At 43.3% G+C, this 19,779-nt stretch overlaps 2 protein-coding genes and 1 non-coding gene across 6 annotated transcripts in view; all 3 read right to left on the reverse strand.

The window, feature by feature from the left end:
• Positions 1 to 19,779, reverse strand: part of LOC105179979 (protein CASP-like) — a 46,645-nt gene that overhangs the window by 9,135 nt on the left and 17,731 nt on the right. The gene's annotated exons all lie outside the window — the stretch shown is intronic.
• On the reverse strand, positions 12,983 to 17,072 carry LOC148784660 (uncharacterized). The gene is made up of 2 exons (XM_088876501.1): positions 16,379 to 17,072; positions 12,983 to 13,263 (listed from the first exon to the last, which is right to left on the reverse strand). The coding sequence occupies exons 1-2, from the start codon at positions 17,070 to 17,072 to the stop codon at positions 12,983 to 12,985; spliced, it is 975 nt and encodes a 324-aa protein (XP_088732627.1).
• On the reverse strand, positions 15,465 to 15,618 carry LOC148784661 (5.8S ribosomal RNA). The gene has a single exon (XR_016063482.1). It is a non-coding gene; the product is annotated as a 5.8S ribosomal RNA (ribosomal RNA).

The raw sequence follows: 19,779 nt of genomic DNA on the forward strand, positions 1-19,779 counted from the left end.
TAAATCTAATTTATTAATCAAGCCCAAATAATTAATTAGTCATATTAATTAACTTAAGTCTATCTTCATTAATTAATGAATCCAATCCATTAATTAAACAAGTCCATGTGCTAATTAATTAATGAATCCAGTCTATAAATTAATTAGCTCAAGCCTATTTTAAATTAATCTAATTAATTTAAAAGGCTAAGTCCAGAATTTAATTAATCCAATTATTGGGCTATCCATCCAATGGATTATCCCTAATAAATGATTTCATCATTTATTTTTCTCCATGAATTAGTTTAATTCAATTAAATCAATTTGTTTCTTTCAAAATTAATTCCAAATTAACTCCATTGCTTCCATAGTGAATCAGTGATTTGTGTGTGACTTTTTAGGTTCACCCTCAATCAGACCTGGCTTGTGACCCAAAAAATTAATTTTGTTTTATTTAATTAATTCTTTCATATTATCCCATATCCAGAAATGTTCGTCATCATGGGTGGCCATCTAGCAAGGATCCATGTTACTAGAGTTTAGGTGAATTGTGGCATGAACATTTAGGCTCTGAATTTCATACGAGTATGGGTCTACTATCAATCGTGTATCAGCCTTAGCCTAGGGTATGGAATTGGGCGTCGGTTCCCATCTTGGACGAGGCAACTATACTTATAACTTGAGTCCTTGTTTATCCTACTAATTGAACACAGAAATCTATCCCATTCATTTAGCTATTGTGGCCATAGATTTTAAGGCATAAACGGGTCTGAAAACTTATAGGAGATACTACTATCACAGTACTCACAGGGTGGATTCTATCTTGTAATTCACCATCCCTCTATATGCTTCGACTACATTGGAAAAGACTTATGATGACTATACCTTATGACACAGTTACCGCTTGCCATATCCAAGATACAATCTTCGTATGCACACAACTGCCATGATTACTCCAGTCCGAGGACTAATCTCATACGATCATATCAAGAATCCCAACTACACCGACTAATCCTTAAAAGGCTTCTATATGATGTTTTCTAGGAATCAATTTAGTTAGTTGACTATCTCGCTAACTAACCTACTAAAACAGCATAGATAACCTACATCTCATACCGATGAAATCCTACTGCAATACTTAATGTAAGCCTTTATAGGAACCTCGATACCTTGTCTCGATGTCCTCAATTTGGAACAATTTAAATCGAGCCTCAGAAGTTCATTTCATAGCTGGCAAACCTATCCACAACCTAACTCCATGGGTTTAACCTTTCTGTATGTGGGCATTTTGTTGTGATAAAACCCCGTTCCACGTAAGTTGTAAGCACAACAAAAAACGATGCTAGCTTAATGAATTCTTATCGTATTTGTCAATTTAATATTATTTGATAAAGATTGGTGAATGAAAAACAACCATTCTAATTGACTTTTGGGATTATCCTCGATTTAGAGAATCAGGGCTATATCTTGGATAAGTCGCTCCTAACGGCCTTGCTAGAAGGATCCTTGCCTGAAGAATGTGTGACGTTCGAAAAGGTAACAAGTCCCCTATACAAATCATGGGGTCAAGATGCTATCTCTAGTGGAGAAGCTCAAAAATCTCAAAAGTGGGCTTGATAATAACAAATACATCGATGTGATCCTCCAGTCACTTTCTCCATCCTACAGCCTATTTATTATTAACTAGAACACAAATGGATTTGGGAATTCTACTCATGAGTTAATCAGTATGTTGGTCTAATATGAGGCAACGGTAGCCTGTGGTATTGGTAGGAAAGACATCAACCTCAAAACAGAAAGGTAAGATGGTCAGATGCTAGAAGAGGAAGAAGGAAAAAGGGAAGGTTGTCGCAGCCACTGCTAGCACTCCAAGCTCCCCTATTAGCCCAGTGGAAATTGGTGAAGGAAAAGGGAAGGTTTGTGATTCACAACGGTTGAATGCAAACGTTGTCTGTAAGAAAAATGGCATTGTAAAAGGGAGTACCCACAACTCCTATCAAAACAAATATGTTTATGATTGAAGTGAATATGCTAACTAATTCTGCTTCTTGGATATTGGATACCGGTTGTGTAGCTCACATCTACAATAACTTGCAGGTGCTAGAAAGAAGTAAAGGACTAAGTAAAGATGAGATGATCTTAAGGTTGGGCAATGGCAAGGTCGTTTCTGCGAAAGATATGGGATTTGTGAACATCGTCATTAGTGATCGTGATCGGATCGCATTAACACTCTAATTGGATTATGAAACATAAACAAAAATTCGATAATCATGATAACGGACAGATTTGGCATGCGAGGCTAGACCATATGTCTCAAGATAGGATGAGAAAGTTGGTAGACTCAAAAAGTCTATAGGTAGACGATTTGGATAACCTGCCAACTTGCTTGTCCCATCTAAAAGGCAAAATGAATAAGAAGTCTTTTGTTGGACAAAGCACGCTTGCCAGCAATCTATTAAATTTGATCCATATGGACGTCTATGGACAACTAAATACTCCGATTGGAGGTGGATACTCATACTTCATAACCTTTACCGATGATCACTCACGGTATAGCTATGTTTACCTTATGAGGTACAAGTGTAATGTTAGAATAGGTGATCAAAAAGTCAATTGAATTGGCCTTTATGTAATCTGTTCTGATAATTTCGATGTAATTGTAACATTGTTTATGAATAGAGTGAGTATTCATTATTTGGCAATTGTATTTGTTATGCTCAATGATTATGTTTATATGCTTAACATCACAACAAAGCCCACAAACCAAATTGTACAACCTATGTAGTTGGGCAGTGCATTAGATGATGGCCATGAAACCAACTTTTAATGGTTAGGTTTGAAATGTTCCAAGTCGAGGATCTCGAAAATGGGCATTGAGAGTCCTATTGAGACTTTCACTAAAGTTACATACATTGAATGAGTGTCGTGTTTCATTGGACGTGTATGCAATTTTAGTGGGTGGTTGACAAGGTTGTCAAGCCGACTGAACTGACTAGTGGAAAGTCATCACATGAAAGCCTTGGAGGCTAGGTCGGTATGACTAGATCTTCCTGGCTCTGATAGTATGGGATTAGTCCTTGGACTTCAGGAACCATGGCAATTGCATGCATATGATGGTTGTATCTTGGATTTGACGAAAGATAACTGTATCTTGGATATGGTCATTACAAGTTTTGTTCAGTGCAATTAGAATATGTAGTGAGGACGGTGGGTTCCAAGATAGAATCCGTCATATGTCAGTATATGACAGTCGAGTCTCTTATGTGCTTTGAGATGGTTCTAAAAGAATCAATATGGCCCTGAAACACGAAAAAAGCGTGAAATAAAAATTATGATTAAAACGGTTTAAAAGGGTGTTCCCTTAGAAATATTTGGGCGTTCAGTGTTTCTCAAAAGCATAATAATAAATAAATAAACATGCTAGATAAGTGGCTAGAGGATGAAACAAAAAGCATACAAACAAAATATGAAACTTTACCTTTCGTTTATATAGTTGAGCAGCAACGTGCGTTGTTTCCTTTACGTTCTCCCGTTCACTTTACGATCCAAATTAAAACCCCTCTAATTTTTTCACACCATACTAAAACATAGATATAGTTCTTTTCTATTACTAGATGGAATAAAGAACAAAAAGAGAAACAACTCCAAACTAACAGTATTGATTAGGGCTTTTTGGAATGTTTTAAGTTCTAAATTGAATCTAATTCAATATAGAACAAAAAAGGAGAACATTTTTGGAGAGAAAGGAGAGCAAATTTCGTAGCTTAGGTGATGGTTCTACATGATATGTGTATAGTTTTGTATATTACGTATAATTGAATTCAAAATTCAGTAACTACCAAGTTTGCCTCCAAGGCATTGATACACACATGCATATAACCTCCAACCATAATGAAATAACCACTCCATTATTTTCATCATGGTGAGGAGTTTGAATTCCTTCTTAACTGGCTACAACCTCCTCAAACGGGATTGGACTTCAAATATGCACCGGGCTTGATTTAATCAAATTAAATCAAGCCCAACCAGAGTCCATTGGACAATAATTAATTAAATTAATTTTAGCTCAACTAAGTTCAAAGATTCATTTAATCATAATTAAATAAATCAAAGCCCAAATACTAATTAATTGATCCAATCAATTAATTAAGCCAAACCTTATAAATTAATTGGGCGTCGGTTCCCATCCTGAACCAAATAGCTATGCTTAGTACTTGAGAGGCGTTTACTCTATTGATCGACAGAGGAAATCATTTCCTATTCGACCACTCGTTACGGCCATAGACTTAGAGAGTCTAAACTATCTCAAAGCACATAGGAGATATATCCATCATATACTGATAGGGGACTGATTGTGATGCCCCAAATATTATAATATATAATTGTACGATTAATTGGTAAATTCTTATGAAACTTAGTGATTAGTAAATAAATTATAGGTCATAATTGAAATATAATAAAATTTGAACGAATTAAATTGGAGTTCGTTATAATATTAGGGGGCAACTTATATTAATCAAGAAATTTAGGAAGGATGTGATGGGTATTTTGAGAAAAGTTTAATTAAACAAATAAAATAATAATAATAATATATATATATGTAAGTAATATAATATATATATATTAGTAACTTATATATATACTTGTAATTAGAGAGAGAGAGAGAATTGAGAATGGGAGGTGGGGCCATCGCCCCCGCCACCTCACTCTCTCTTTCTCTTTTTTTTTCTTTGCCTTTGATACACACACACAAATACACAGCACACAACACACACCATTTTCAACGGAAAGAAAAAAGGAAAAACCGGAGGTACAGAAGTTATAATTATAATTTTTATTAATTTATATAATTATATTTTTTAATTAGTTCGTTTATTAAATACTGATTATATTGAGTGATGTACTATTTAATAGAAATATTTTACGAGTTTTGCTATTTAAAATAGTATCGAATTAAATATCAAATCGGATATAAAAATGATATGATTAATTAGATTATTAAATTTATTAGATTTGAATAATATTATAGCTAATTTATATAATTCCATCGGAATTGTTAACCAAATATGCAATTCTATGTATTATTATTTAATTAAATTATATAGTAGCGATGGATTGATAGAAAATCCGTGGAAATATTCCGAAAATTGTACTTAAGAAATATTATGTTATTAAAGCGATAAAAAGGAGGTTTTTAATGATAATTTAATTTAAGGATGTTATTAAAAATGGTAGTTATAAATATATAAGGGGTTTGGTTAAATGAATTTCTATGAATTACTTGATAAATTATAAATATCTTTATGAGGCCTAGAGTGTCTAGTTACTAAGAAGAACTAGAACGAAGATCTATATTTTGATAGAAATGGAATATTAAAGAATTATTAGAAATTCTACGAATAATATTTAATATTATAGTTAAAAAAATTACGATATCCTCGATATATTAATTATATGTGGTATAACTCATTATAGAATACGGAGGTAAGGTGAAAGGACTGACAATTATCGATTAAGTAGAAAAAATTGTTGTTAACTCAAGGTAAATAAATAGTTAGTATTATCTACATATGTTCCATTTATTTATGGTATTACTTCTATACAAATCTATAATTCATGCTGAAGTTGATTTATCTAAAATATATGAGTGATGGATGATTTACTTTGATTGACGATATTATGTACGTAGAATGAGAAAGTACATTGAAATATTATTTTGTTGTTTGATGTGTTGTGAGTGTCTGAGAATGAGAATATATTGATATATTATTTTGCGTTACTAGTTGCTTACAAGAATGGTAATATGTGAAAATGAGGGAGTGGTGGAAATTGAATATAATTGTGGTGTGAATACCCTTTGATGTGTTGAAAAGCCTGTAAGGCAAAATGAAATGAAAAGAGCTATGATGCGATATGAGAACGAAATGAAATGAAATGAGCTTTGATGTAATATGAAAAGAGCTATGATGCGATATAAAAGAGCTATGATGAAATAAAAGAGCTATGATGCGAAATGAAAGAGTAATGATGTAAATTGAAAGAGCTTTGATGCAAAATGAGATTAATGAGTCGGATGTCAAGGGGATTTACTTGAATTTATACAACGGTGAGACTGAGTTGATGAAAAAAACACGATATCACCTTCTGGTAAGCAAACTAAAAGAAAGGGAGTTTAATTGGTTGTTTTATTGCGAGTTAGTTAATGTGGTGCGATGAAGCTCATTATGTTGAAATTAAATTGACTGTATTCCATGCGTGTATCCTACTTATCTCCCAAGCAACTGGTGCTCCCCTAGGGTTCGAGATAAAATTCCTGCAAAGTCAATGAATTTTTTAATGACCGCTGCTGTTAGTGGGAAAATTTGGAGCCAAAAGCACACCAACTCCTGAATAACTGAGTGAATGAGTTCTAGTCAGCATGCGAATGATAGGGATTTAGTCGTCCATTGGGATATGCATTTGGCAATCTGGTCCTGAAGCGGTGAATAGTTGGTTATTGAAAGCCGCTGCGCCACTAGGGCAATGCCAAGGTACCGGATAGGTATCTCTCCTCTCACAAACTCTGTCCGAGCAAGAATCCTGTCAAGCTCGTCATCTTGGATGCCTGCTGTAAATATGCATGATTTGGAAGTATTGATGGTGAGGGCGGAGGAGTCCCTGAAGTCTTGGAGGCATTCCATCAAGATGTAAATAGATGGAAGGTCATCTCAGGAGAAAAGCATAAGATCAACGACAAAGAGGTGTGTGATCTTCAACTTCTCACCTTTGGGATGGAAGTTAACGTAAAAAATGGATATTTTCCTCTTGATCAGCCGTGAAAAATACTCCATAACAAGACGGAAGAGGGCCAGTGACATTGGGTTTCCTTGCCTTAGACCTTTCTTCCTCGAAAAAAATCCATGGAGGGCCGTTCAAAGCCACTAAAATGGAGGAAGTTGAGATGCATTCCATAATCCATGATATAAAAAAGTTGAGATGCATTCCATAATCCGTTCAAAGCCACAAAGCACCGATAATAATTCGCCAAGCCGAGAAATGACCGCAAGTCATGAACATCGATCGGCGGTCGCCAATCATCAATAGCCTGCACTTTCTTGGGGTCCATCCTAATACGCCTATCTCCATAATGTGCCCCAAGAAACAGATAGTTTCCTGAGCAAACGAGCACTTCGACACCTTCACATGTAGCTTGTGCTCATGGAGTCTCATCAAAATCTGCCACAAATGGTTTACGTGCTCTGCCAAAGTTCTGCTGTAGACCACAATGTCGTCCAAGTAGACTATAAATCCATCAAGAAAACCATGGAATACCTGGTTCATGAGGGTGCTGAAGGTTGCAGGAGCAATCATCAGGCTGAAAGGCATGACAAGAACTCGAAAGCTCCATACCTTTTGACAACTTTCGTCTTCGCCTCGTCGATCTCCTTGATTCGGACCTGCCGGTATTGCCCTCAAGTCTACCTTTGTAATATAGTTCGCCAGACTTAAATGGTTGAAGCAATCTGCCACCAACAGTATAGGATACTTGTTCTTCACAGTAATCTTATTTAGTGTTCGATAGTCACAACACAAGCATAGGAGCCGTCTACCATCTTCTGAAATAGGACCGGCGCTCCATACGACGACTTAATAGATTTGATGATTCTGTTCTTCAGCATATCCTTCAACTGCTTCCTAAGCTCAGGTTGCGACATCCGGTACGGTGCCCTAGCGGGAGGTTTCGTGCCTAGCATCAACTCAATCTCGTGATCTACTACCCTCTTCGGCAGTAGCTTCCGAGGCAGCTCATCTGGTATCACGTCCTCAAAATCTCTCAACAACCTTTTTATCTCACCAGGGATGAGCGCTAACGCTCCTCTATCTCCTCAAAACGAAGAGTACACAAGTAGGATGGATAATTTCGCATGCGCCCCTTCTCAAACTACATGGCCGACAGATTCTTCTCTCTTGTGCGCCAGGCTAATGTGGGGGTGATACACCATTTTGCTCCCATCATCATCAGTGAATCAACATGTTGTAAGATCGTTGTACGTGTATCCCGCAAAAATTCAAGCCTGAGGATGAGCTTGAAGTCGTCCATCACCACGACAGAAAGTTGGTTGCCCTCATAAGGACCCACCTTAATCAGCATAGATTTGGCCACACCAGCAATGGGTTGTGCGTCTGAGTTGATCGCCTTCACTCGCCCAACTCCTTTCTCCAGCACGAGCCCGAGTCTCGCCACTTCGGCGCTAGCAAGGTAGTTATGAGAGGCTGCAGTATAAATCATGGCACAGATGGACTTGCTATGAATTTTCACATCAACAAACATCAACCCTTTCTTCCTAAAATTCTGGGGTTGTACTTCTTACTTACTCGCGGTGAAAGCCGGCGCAATCCTTCTCGCAAGGGGTGGCACAACCTTCTTTGCTGCCACCGTGGACAACGTACTACACCATTCAGAGACGACGCCCAAGTTGTACTCATCCTCATTTGAGCCATTCCCGCCATTGTCGATGCTTGTGGCTCCACAACCTTCACGGGGGATGCCTTGTCGGTGAAGGTCGCCAGCGCATTCAACCACTGTTTCTTCGGGCAGTCCCGAAATCTATGCAGACCATCACATAGGAAACACCCGCTGCTCCTCTGTGGAGTCCCTTGCCTGTTCTCCTTGGGCTTGTACCTGCCTGAACTGCCCTGCGAACTACTTTGAGATTGGGGCTTCTAATCTCCCCCACATCTATTGGAATTACTCCTGAACGATCTCGCCCAACCCGGCTTATTCTATGCGGGGCTAGGCGTCGTCTACCTGTCCCTTCGAAGTTGAAATCTTCCAAGCATTCAGCTGCTATCATAGCCGACTCAAATCAATCACCCATTGGCGCTGTAGCTCAAGACGCGCCCACGATTTCAAGCCTTCCATGAAAGTGAACAGCTTATCCTTCTCTGACATGTATCGGATATTCAGCATTAGCACTAAGAAAGCTTTCACATATTCCAGCACGGAACCTTTATGTTCTAACTTCCGCAATACCCGCCTGCGATTGTACTCGACGTTCTACAGGAGGAACTGCTCTCGGATCGCCTCCAAAAGAAAGGCCCACGAGACGCTGTCAGCGAGTCGGAAATCCAAAGCTTAGCACTGGGTCTATGAGCAACAATAGGGGCGTTACTCACTGCATGTTGGAGTAGGCTAATGATCACCTCCGACATTTATCCAGCTCCGAATTCAGCACCGTAATCTCAGATTTGAGGGAAGAGACCTTCTCCTCCAATTTTGTCAACTGGGAGTAGTTCGTCCTCCAGGTTCTCAGCTCGCTCGCTAGGCGATGCTGCATGTGGTGGGCTCTACGTATCTTGCCCCAACATCCGTGCAGCAGGATTCACTTGGGTCATCAAAACTCGCCTCGGCCTCATGATGGCACGAGGCTCTGATACTAATTCTCATGAGGCGCCTACCGCAATGCGCACCATGTGGCTAGTAGTCCGCTGACTACTTCAGCCAATCGCAACACACTTCCACTCGACACTAACGTAGCGCACCGACAGGAATCACAATTACGAGATCAACAAACGCAATGACAACAAATTGCACACGCAATTTCAGAAAGGCAATTTTATTAATGCTGAAAAATGCGTATACAGTAGACAATGATGATAGAGCAAAGGGATCGCCTTGATTGGGACTCTAACACGTCACTTAACCAGGTTTCTTGTACTCGTTCCCCCCTATAATAGGTTTAAAAATAAAAATCCTATTTAGAACACTAACATTAAAATAATTGAAAAACACACCTCAAGAGGCCTAACGTCCCCTGAGCAATCTAAACAAACTAAAGCAGAAATAACATAGCAGAAATAAAGGACCAACGCCTAAAACTCTAAGACTGCGGATGTCGAGCGTTTGTCGGCGAGGTTGTTTGGTCGGTCATGTAGAACGGTTGAGTGGCCGAAGTGTGCGTCAAGAGTGCTAAGTTCGTGGGCAGCCCGTGACACCGAGGAATAGGAATCCGCATTATCAAAGGATTTCCTGCGATTATTTCTAATATGGCATGAGTCAATCATCTGCTTTGGCATCTTATTGAACAAAAAGGGTGTTCCTCCATTGATCAGGAATTTCAATTTTCAGGAAGTATCATGATCATCCAATAAGAAGGGTTTTCATTTTTTCAAATGAACAATTTGAATACCTATTTATTCTAACAATTGATTGCAGAGTTGATCATTTGGACCTTTCAATTTAAAGATGTAGATCTCGAACGGGCAGGTAGTGACAATAAATAAAAATACCGGACTCTAGGAGTCTGGTAATTGGAATAAGTACAATCTAAATCAAATGGACTTCTAGAAATGGAATAAACCTCTCAATTGTTCGCACACACACTACACACACTGCATTAATTGTACCTTGCTGCCGTCGCCGGCCGCCAGAATTTTTCTTCCCACCGCCACTTTGCTCGCCATCAGAAGACCGTCACCTCCATACTGCGCGTGTGGCTGCTGGAGAAGCGTCGTGCCGTAGATCAGCAATTGAAGCAGGTTCACAGTTTTTTGCCCTGTTTCTCGCCGGATTCTTCTATCGATTTCGTCGCCGTTCTGATGGCTTTCAAACTGCCATTTATATCAATCGATTCCTCGTCTCATGGGGAGCATTTCCCATTCTTCAATTTGATTTTTCATTGAGAATTGAGGCTGGGCTCAAGCATTGATTGCCGCGCGACTTTCTTCGTTTTTGCGAAGGTTTGTGATGGATTTCTTCTCTGAATTTCGTCTGGGTTTTTGTAGATTTAGTATGGGTGATGTTAGTTTTGGTTTGGAGGCCCATCTGAGTGTCTAATTCATCGAATTTGTTGTGATTTTCGTCGATTTTCGCTGTTTCTACGTGTTGCAAAACTTTTCACTGGTTTGTGTTATTTTCTGTTGGATCTTGCTGATTTGTTCCTCGTTGAGGTTTATTGCTGTTCATCTGGTGATCTCGCCTGAATTTGCTGCTAATTTGTTGCTGGAATTTGATGAATTTCGCTGCTAATTGCTATTGAATTTCGTCGGATTTCTATTGTAATTTCTGTTGCTGTTGCGCTGTTCTTTCTCTACTACTGCGCTGTTCTTTCTCTACTGCTTCTGTAATTTCTTGTTGTGAATTATTGCTGTTGATTGCTAAATTTCATCGAATTTCGTTCACTGCATCTGTTCATTCATCGAATTTCTATGAATTTTCTGCTACGCTGTTCATAGATTTCTTATTGATTTTTGTTGTTGTTCATTCGTCGAATTTCTGCAATTTCTGTTGCGCTGTTCATGGATTTCTTGCTGATTTTTGCTACTGTTGATTGCTAAAATTTGCTCATCTAAATTTGTTGTTGATCGTTGGAGTTTTTGCCGTTAGTTAGCTGAAATTTTTTACGGGGTTTGGGCTGTCGCCAGTGATCTGGCTGAATTGTCGCCGGAGCTTTGCCGAAGGTTTGACTGAGTGCTGACTAGGAGTTGTTGGACTAGGGTTTTGATTTATTTGACTGGACCCATTTGGGGGTTTGATTACCTTGGGATTGACTGAGCCTGATGTTTGCTACGATGTTTCAGCTGAAAATGCCGACAAGAAAACTGTCTCTTTTACGGGATTATTCAGCACCAATCGCACGATTACCGATGCAAACAAACTCACCAAATTTGCAGTTGATGATGGCCCACTCACCTTGGGGTCCAATGACTTGCTTGACGTCCGAACCAAACTAGATTTCTGCCTCGTCGACTACATTGCCGAGCAAGTTCGCGGGACTGAAGGCGATCCGTGCGCTTTCCCAACCTTGGGGATCCAGCTTCCAACAACATGAGAGTGACTGGTTAGTTTTCAGATCTGCACACGAGGAGGACAGGCAGCGTATCTTGGCCGATGGGCCCTATTTCGTCTACGTACGGCCTCTCCTTTTAAAGCATATGCCGGAATGCTTCAAATTCAAGGAGGATGAGATTAGTCTCACACTGGTCTGGGCCACACTTCCATCACTCCCCCTTGAGTGTTGGCATCCTAACGCCCTCAGCAAAATTGGTTGGAGACTTGGCACGCCCATTGCCATGGACTCGTTAACAATGAAGACGGAACGGGTTTCGTATGGCAGAATCCTGGTAGAGGTGGATGCATCGAAGAAACTCATTGACCAAGTGGAGTTTGTTATGCTAAACGACGTAACCCGTAAGCAGCCGGTCATGTACGAGTTCATGCCAAAGTTCTGCACTGTTTGCAACACGTTTGGGCACTTGCAGGAGGCCTGCCAAGGCCCTCACTTTCCGGCCGTTCCTGCCACAGCAGCCCCCGTTGCTGCACTTGTTAAGCCGAAAGGCAAAAAAGACTATGCCTGCCGAATAGACGGTGGTGCAAAGGAGAAATAAGGGCAAAGCCATTGAGGCTGTGAAACCGACATCATAAGTGCAACGGCCGATTTCTCCACCGGCCGGCAAGGTGAAGAAGGGACATCCGGCTTCGAAGACACTGCAACCACTCGAACTTAAAAGGAATGAGGTGCCCTCACCGGTGGACGCATCCTTGTGATTGCGGGGTCTGCCGAAGCCGGCAAGTCCCTTTTGCACCATTGTCGTCCGGTGGAAAAGTCGGTCACTGCACTTTTGACGTCGGTTTAAAGGCCTCAATGGCTTTTCCATTATTTCTCCTGTGCACCACCGTCCATTCGACAGGCTTAATCTTTTTTGCCTCTGTCGGCTTAACAAGTGCAGCAGCGGGGGCGACTGTGGCAGGAAAGGCTGATACCAGAGGGCCTTGGCAGGCCTCCTGCAAGTGCCCAAACTTGTTGCAAACAGTGCATAACTGGGGCGTGAACTCGTACACGACCGGCTGCTTATGGGTTACACCATTTGGCATAACAAAATCCACTTGCTCAATGAGTTTCTTCGATGCATCCACCTCTACCAGGACTCTGAGATACGAAACCCGTTCCATCTTCATTGTTAACGAGTCCATGACAATGGGCGTGCAAAGTCTCGAACCAGTTCTGTTGAGGGCATTAGGATGTCAACACTCAAGGGGGAGTGATGGAAGTGTGGCCAACACCAGTGTGAGACTAATATCCTCCTTGAATTCGAAGCGTTCCGGCATATGCTTCAAAAGGAGCGGCGTTCCGTAGACGAAATAGGGCCCACCGGCTAAGATACGCTGCCTGTCCAACTCGCGTGCAAATCTGAAAATTAACCAGCCACTATCATGCTGTTGGAAGCTTCCCCAAAATTGGGAAAGTGCACGGATGTCTTTCAATCCCGCAAACTTGTCGGCAATGTAGCTGACGAGACAGAAACCTAGTTTGGTTAGGACGTCAAGCAAGTTATTGGACCCCAAGGTGAGTAGGCCATCATCAACTGCAAATTTGCTGAGTTTGTTTTCATCGGTATGTTTACGGTTGGTGCTGAATAATCCCGCTAAAGAGACAGTTTTCTTGCCGGCATCTTCAGCGAAAGCATCTTTTATCGGCTATTTTTCTTCCGATCGAGAGGCAGTTGCATTCGGTGCATCATCTTTGTGATAAAGGAGGAAGAAGCCTCCAAGTCAGAAATAAAATCACTAAAACCCAAATGATTAACCTTACCGGAAGTGGTGGTGGCGTCAGGTTGCTGGCCGGCCGGTTTGGTGGTCAACTGTCGGACTGTTGCAACAGTTTTGAAGGATTCGGCTGCTGCCGATGACTGGCTGAAGGGCTGCCGGAAGCAGCATTTTCAGCAGGTTTCCTTGATTTCTTGGTCATTGCCATAGCAGGACTTTTAGGCAAAATTGGATGTGTGGCAACGACAGAAAATTGTTGTAGAAAATTGCAGCACCAAAAGTGGAAACTGCTGCAGAAAATTCAAACTGGCAGCAGGAAAAGTGTAGGCTGTGCAGCAGCAGCGCAGTTATTGCAGCAACCAGAAATTCAAAATTCAAATGGAAAGACCCCTCCTACCACCGGGAAGTTGAGTTTGGCCAAAGAAAATGGTAGAAAAGGCTCAGCAGCAGCAAATGGCTGCAACGTGCAGGAAATTTTCGCCAAAACAACAAGCAAACAGAAGCAGCGGCTGAAATTTGGAAAAAGCAGCAGAAACTGTTTCTCACCTTCGGTGGAGGCTTTGCAACCAGCAAGACAACTTCAAAACTCAAAAATCGTTTGGTAGAAATGAAGAGCAAGGCAAGAAAATGCGTTTAATCGGTCCAGAATTTGCAGAAACTTGAAGAAGATTCATTAAAGAGCAAATCAAAGTTGATGCGCTCTGGAGAGAAAGATGAGCATTCGTTTTAGAGAGAGAAATACTCTTGACCTACTGAGAGAGCTCTTTCTTGAGAGCTCTTTCTTGATTCTATGGGTGGTCGTGCATGTTCGTTCTTAGTTGGTGAAGCGATTTGTCTGGTTAATTCCGTTAACAAACGAGACCTCAGCCTGCAAACTAGCTATCCGGAGGTATCCCTTCGCGGCCAGCTTCTTAGAGGGAATATGGCCTTTTAGGCCGCCGAAGTTTGAGGCAATAATATGTCTGTGATGCTCTTAGATGTTCTGTGCCGCATACGGGCTACACAAATGTATTCAACGAGTCTAAGCCTTGGCCGACAAGCCTGGGTAATCTTTGAAATTTCATCGTGATGGGGATAGATCATTGCAGTTGTTGGTCTTTAACGAGAAATTCCTAGTAAGCGTGATTCATCAGCTTGCATTGACTACGTCCCTGCCATTTGTAAACACCGCCCGTCGTTGTCAGCCACAATCAGGGCGACGGAGTTCCGTGGGCATATCAACTGCCCGGGCTTTGGCCACCGCCTCAATCCGCGCTGGTCGACGCCCTGAGCCGATCGGAGGACCGGCTCTCGCTGTTCCACATCCGACCGGGGCGCATCGCCGGCCCCCATCCACTTCCCTCCCAACAATTTCAAGTACTCTTTAACTCTCTTTTCAAAGTTCTATTCATCTTTCCCGCGCGGTACTTGTTCGCTATCGGTCTCTCGCCCGTATTTAGCCTTGCACAGAATTTATTGCCCAATTGAGGCTGCTTTCCCAAACAACCCGACTCACCGACAACGCCTCGTGGTGCAACAGGGTCCGGGCACGATGGGGCACTCACCCTCTCTAGCGCCCCTTTCCAGGGGACTTGGGCCCGATCCGCTGCTGAGGACGCTTCTCCAGACTACAATTCGGACAGCGAAGCCACCCGATTCTCAAGTTGAGCTTTTCCCGGTTCCCTCGCCATTACTATGGAAATCCTTGTAAGTTTCTTTTCCTCCGCTTATATATGCTTAAACTCAGCGGGTGATACCGCCTGACCTGGGATCGCGGTCGGAGGCGCTGGCGCCTTTGGGTCCGACGTGATGCCCGAGCGGACGACGCCGACCGCAGTATGACACCATGCGAGTTAAGGGTTCAACCACCACTGGTCATGACGAGCATCACCGCAGGATCGCATTTGTGCCGGCCGCACGCTATGGGCACGGGAGGCCAATGTCCGCCCCCCACAAGATGCGGGGTGGGCGACGCGATGCGTGACGCCCAGGCAGACCTGCACTGGCCCAATAGCCTCGGGCGCAACATGCGTTCAAAACTAGATGGTTCATGGGATTCTACAATTCACACCAAGTATCGCATTTCACTATGTTCTTCATCTATGCGATAGCCGAGATATCCGTTGCCGAGAGTAGTTTTGACATTCGAGAGACGTCCCCTCCGCCCGTGCACCCTGCGGACGGGGGCCACATGCGGCGGACGCTTCGTTCAGTTTTCCTTAGCGCGTACCGCCGGGGGTTCGTTAGCCCGCACGGCGCACGCGTGAGCGCGCACCGACGGGAGAGGAGGCTGGATGGGGGCATTCGCCCTATGCTCGGGCCCCAGTTTTGTTGATAACTTATTCGCGGTCTATTTTTGCATGTTTCGACGATGATCCTGTCGGAGGTTCACCTACAAAAACCTTGTTACAACTTATCCTTCCTCAAAATGATAAAGTTCAATTGACTTCTCGCGACTCGCGGGCAGCGAACCGCCCACGTCGCCTTGATCCAAACACTTCACCGGAGCATTCAATCGATAGGAGCGACAGGCGGTATGTACAAAGGGCAGGGACATAGTCAACGCGTGCTGATGACTCGCGTTAACTACAAAAACTATTTCTCACCTTCGGTGGAGGCTTTGCAGACGGCAAGACAGCTTCAAAACTCAAAAATCGTTCGGTAGAAACGAAGAGCAACGGAAGAAGATGCGTCTAATCGGTCCAGAATTTGCAAAAACTTGAAGAAGATTCATTAAAGTGCAAATCAAAGTTGAGGCACACTAGAGAGAAGTAGGAGCATTCAATCTAGAGGGAGAAACACTCTTGACCTACTGAGAGAGCTCTTTTTTTTTTTTTTTTGGTGAAATGTAAGTTTCATTCATCCAAGAATATTTACAGTATACTCTGAGCATACCCAGAGATATACAAAAGCATGAAGAATATCCATCTGGAACGGGAGCCTTGTTGTCGCTAATATGGAATATGGCATCCTTGACCTCTAACGACGTGACTGCCCGGCAAAGCTCCGCAGTATGCTCGGGCGGGAGTATAGGGCCCCATTCAAACACACCACCATCGACAGGGAGGGTGTGAGCCTCGGTGCCCAAGAGTGATGTGTAGTAATCAACGAATTCTTGGGCAATATCCTCGGCAGCAGTGATAACAGTGCCGTCCGCCCAAGTGACTGCCCCGATGGAATTCCATGCGACATTCCTCTTCACCATGTCGTGGAAGAACTTGGTCTTGCAGTTCCCCTCTTTAAGAAAGTGGATTTTAGCTTTCTGGTAGAAGAAGTGTTGTTCGGCCTCGGCAAGGAAAACGGCCTTCCTCCTAAGATCTCCTAAAGAGTCTCGGAGCACCACATCTCCCAAATTGGATTCAAGTTGACTCTGGGCATCTTGCAATGCAAGCTTAGCCTCTTTCGCCCTAGTAGAGATGTGGCTGTAGTGCTGCTTGTTGAATGCCTTGAGCGCGCTTTTAAATGTTTTCAGTCTCCTACAAAGGCTGAATTGCGACGTTCCCTCCATGCTCAAGTTCCATCTTGCTTCAACAGTAGCTAAGAAATTATGATCTGCCCACATATTGAAAAAGTGAAACGGTTTTGGCATAGTGGGTGCATGATCAAAGATAGAAATAATACCTGGAGAGTGGTCGGAAAGGCATTCCGGTGGGTGGAAATGGGCGCTGCAATGCAAATCGGCCTGAAACCATTCATTGTTGTATAAGACCCGATCGAGCTTGCACCATACAGGATTGCTTTCATTGTTGGAATACTATGTGTAGTAGCAGCCCATAGTGGGAACATCGAGTAAACCGAGCGCTACACAGTACTTCACAAAATCCTTAAGCTCATACCAAGACGGGACCACTCCAAGCTACTTCTCCTCGGGAGATTTCACACAATTGAAATCGCTCATAATAAGCCATGGCATGCTCAGTGTTAGTCCCAAATCAGAAAGCTTCTCCCACATGCTCCTTCTATTGACAATAGAATAAAGACCATATGTAAATGAGATATAGAAGGAGAGTTGAGAGGACTTATTCGTGGCACGGCAGTGGATCACTTGAGGCGATATATCCTCGGGATGTAGGTCAATGACTGTCGGGTCCGAAACCACAAGAATGCGTCCGCCGGCTATGGTGTCAAAGTTGTTGGTTTGGCACCGTCCCAAAAATGAGCGGCTAAAAATCTTCAGGATAGATGATACTGCAAGCTTTGTCTCCAAAATGCCCAGGAGGCAAAGCCGGTTATTCTTAATGAGGTGGGCAACCCCATTGTGTTTGAGAGGCTGGTTAAAGCCCCTCACATTCCAAAATCCAATCTTCATGGGGATAGAGGGGGGAACTCCCCTCCGGCCTGCTTTTTCGGTTTGTTGTCGGTCGTTGCAATCTCATCAGTTTTTGTTCCCTGCATTGAATGTTGCGCGGCCGTCGGGGAATCAGTTGATGAGCACTCTAAATATGCCGGAGAAGCAACCTACTTATCCTTAGGCTATGGAACCTTCATGGTTAGCCGTCCCTATTCCACCTTGCCCGCCGGTGGAGAAGCCGGTTGTTGCGCCTCCACTATCAGCTTGGCTGCAGTAACCGTAGCTTTGCCCTTGTTCCTCCTCTGCACGATCGTCCATTCAGCAAAGTTTTTTCTTTGCTGCCTCTGCCGGCTTAACAGGTGCAGCAGGGGTGGCAGCGGCACAGACAGCTGCGGCGGGGAACAGCCGGTAGACCATGGCATGTCTCTTGCAAGTGCCCAAATCTGTTGCAGGCTGTGCAGAATTTTAGGGTGAATTCGTAAACCACCGGATGCTTTCGGGTTATGCATGTCTCTCACCTCTCGCAAATTCCGTCCGAGTGAGAATCCCGTCAAGCTCCTCATTTTGGATGCCCGCTGTGAAAATGCTTGACTTCGAGGTATTGACGGAGAGGCCGGATGCGTCCCTGAACTCTTGGAGACATTCCATCAAAATGTGGATAGATGGAAGGTCGCCACAGGAGAAAAGCATGAGGTCGTCGGCGAAGAGGAGGTGCGTGATTTTCAACTTCTCGCACTTGGGGTGAAAGTTGAAGTCCGAAGTGGTTGTTTTCCTCTTGACCAATCGAGAGAAATATTCCATGCAAAGAAGGAAGAGGGCCGGCGACATCGGGTCTCCTTGCCTAAGGCCTTTCTTCCCCGGAAAAAACCCGTGAAGGGAGCCGTTCAATGCCACTGAAAAAGAAGAATTGCAAACGCATTTCATAATCCAATTTATAAACAGTGGTGGAAAACCATACCCGTGAAGCACTCGAACGAGAAATGACAATGAGACCGAATCGAATGCCTTGCGTAGATCGACATTGATAGTACATCGAGGTGAAATTCATTTCCTCGAGTACTGCCGCACCATTTCTTGGGCCAAGAAAATATTGTCAGTGATATTGCAGCCTCCAACGAACGCTGCTTGGCATCGGTCAATCAGGTGCTCCAAAACAGGCGCTAGCCGGTCCGAGATGATTTTTGTGATGGCATTGTAGATCACATTGCAGCACGAAATCAGCCGGTAATCCGCAACAGAGGTGGAATGATCTGATTTCGGCACAAGGGCAATGATAGTGTGGTTGAGCTGCCGTAGCATCCGCCCACTCCTAAAGAAATCCAAGACGGCCCTACAAACTTGATCACCCACAATGTTCCATGCTTTCTTGAAAAAGCACGAGGAATATCCGTCTGGGCCGGGAGCTTTGTTGTCGCTAATGTGGAAGATGGCCTCCTTGACCTCCAACGGTGTGACTGCCCGACAAAGGTCCGCGGTCTGCTCGGGAGAGAGTATGGGGCCCCATTCAAACACACCATCATCGACAGGGAGGATTTGAGCCTCGGTGCCCAAGAGTGATGTGTAGTAGTCAACGAACTCTTGGGCAATATCCTCGGCGGTAGTGATAACAGTCTCATCCGCTCTAATGACTGCTCCGATGGAATTCCTAGCGACATTCCTCATCACCATGTTGTGGAAGAATTTGGTGTTGCGGTCCCCCTCTTTAAGATGGTGGATCTTGGCCTTCTGGTAGAAGAAATGTCGTTCGGCCTCGGCAAGGAAATCGGCCTTCTTCCTAGGAGCACCCAAAGAGTCCCGTAGCGCCACATCTCCCGAATTGGATTCAAGTTGATTCTGGGCAACTTGCAGGGTAAGTTCAGCCTCTTTCACCCTAAAGGAGATGTGGCTGTAGTGTTGCGTGTTGAAAGCCTTACGCGCGCCTTTGAGTGCTTTCAATCTCTTGCAAAGGCTAAATTGCGACGTTCCATCCACGCTCAAATTCCATCTAGCTTCGACAGTAGCTAGG

The sequence above is a fragment of the Sesamum indicum genome, linkage group LG12 (genome assembly GCF_026168435.1).
Source record: "Sesamum indicum cultivar Baizhima isolate 11 linkage group LG12, ASM2616843v1, whole genome shotgun sequence".
Taxonomy (NCBI): domain Eukaryota; kingdom Viridiplantae; phylum Streptophyta; class Magnoliopsida; order Lamiales; family Pedaliaceae; genus Sesamum; species Sesamum indicum.

Excerpts from the sequence above, each read along its gene's own strand:
- LOC148784660 (XM_088876501.1), bottom strand. The coding sequence starts at position 17,072 with ATGCCAAAACCGTTTCACTTTTTCAATATGTGGGCAGATCATAATTTC. Across the intron at positions 13,264-16,378 it reads ATGCTTTTGTATATCTCTGG|GTTTCTGTCTCGTCAGCTAC; the intron begins GTATGCTCAGAG and ends TAACCAAACTAG.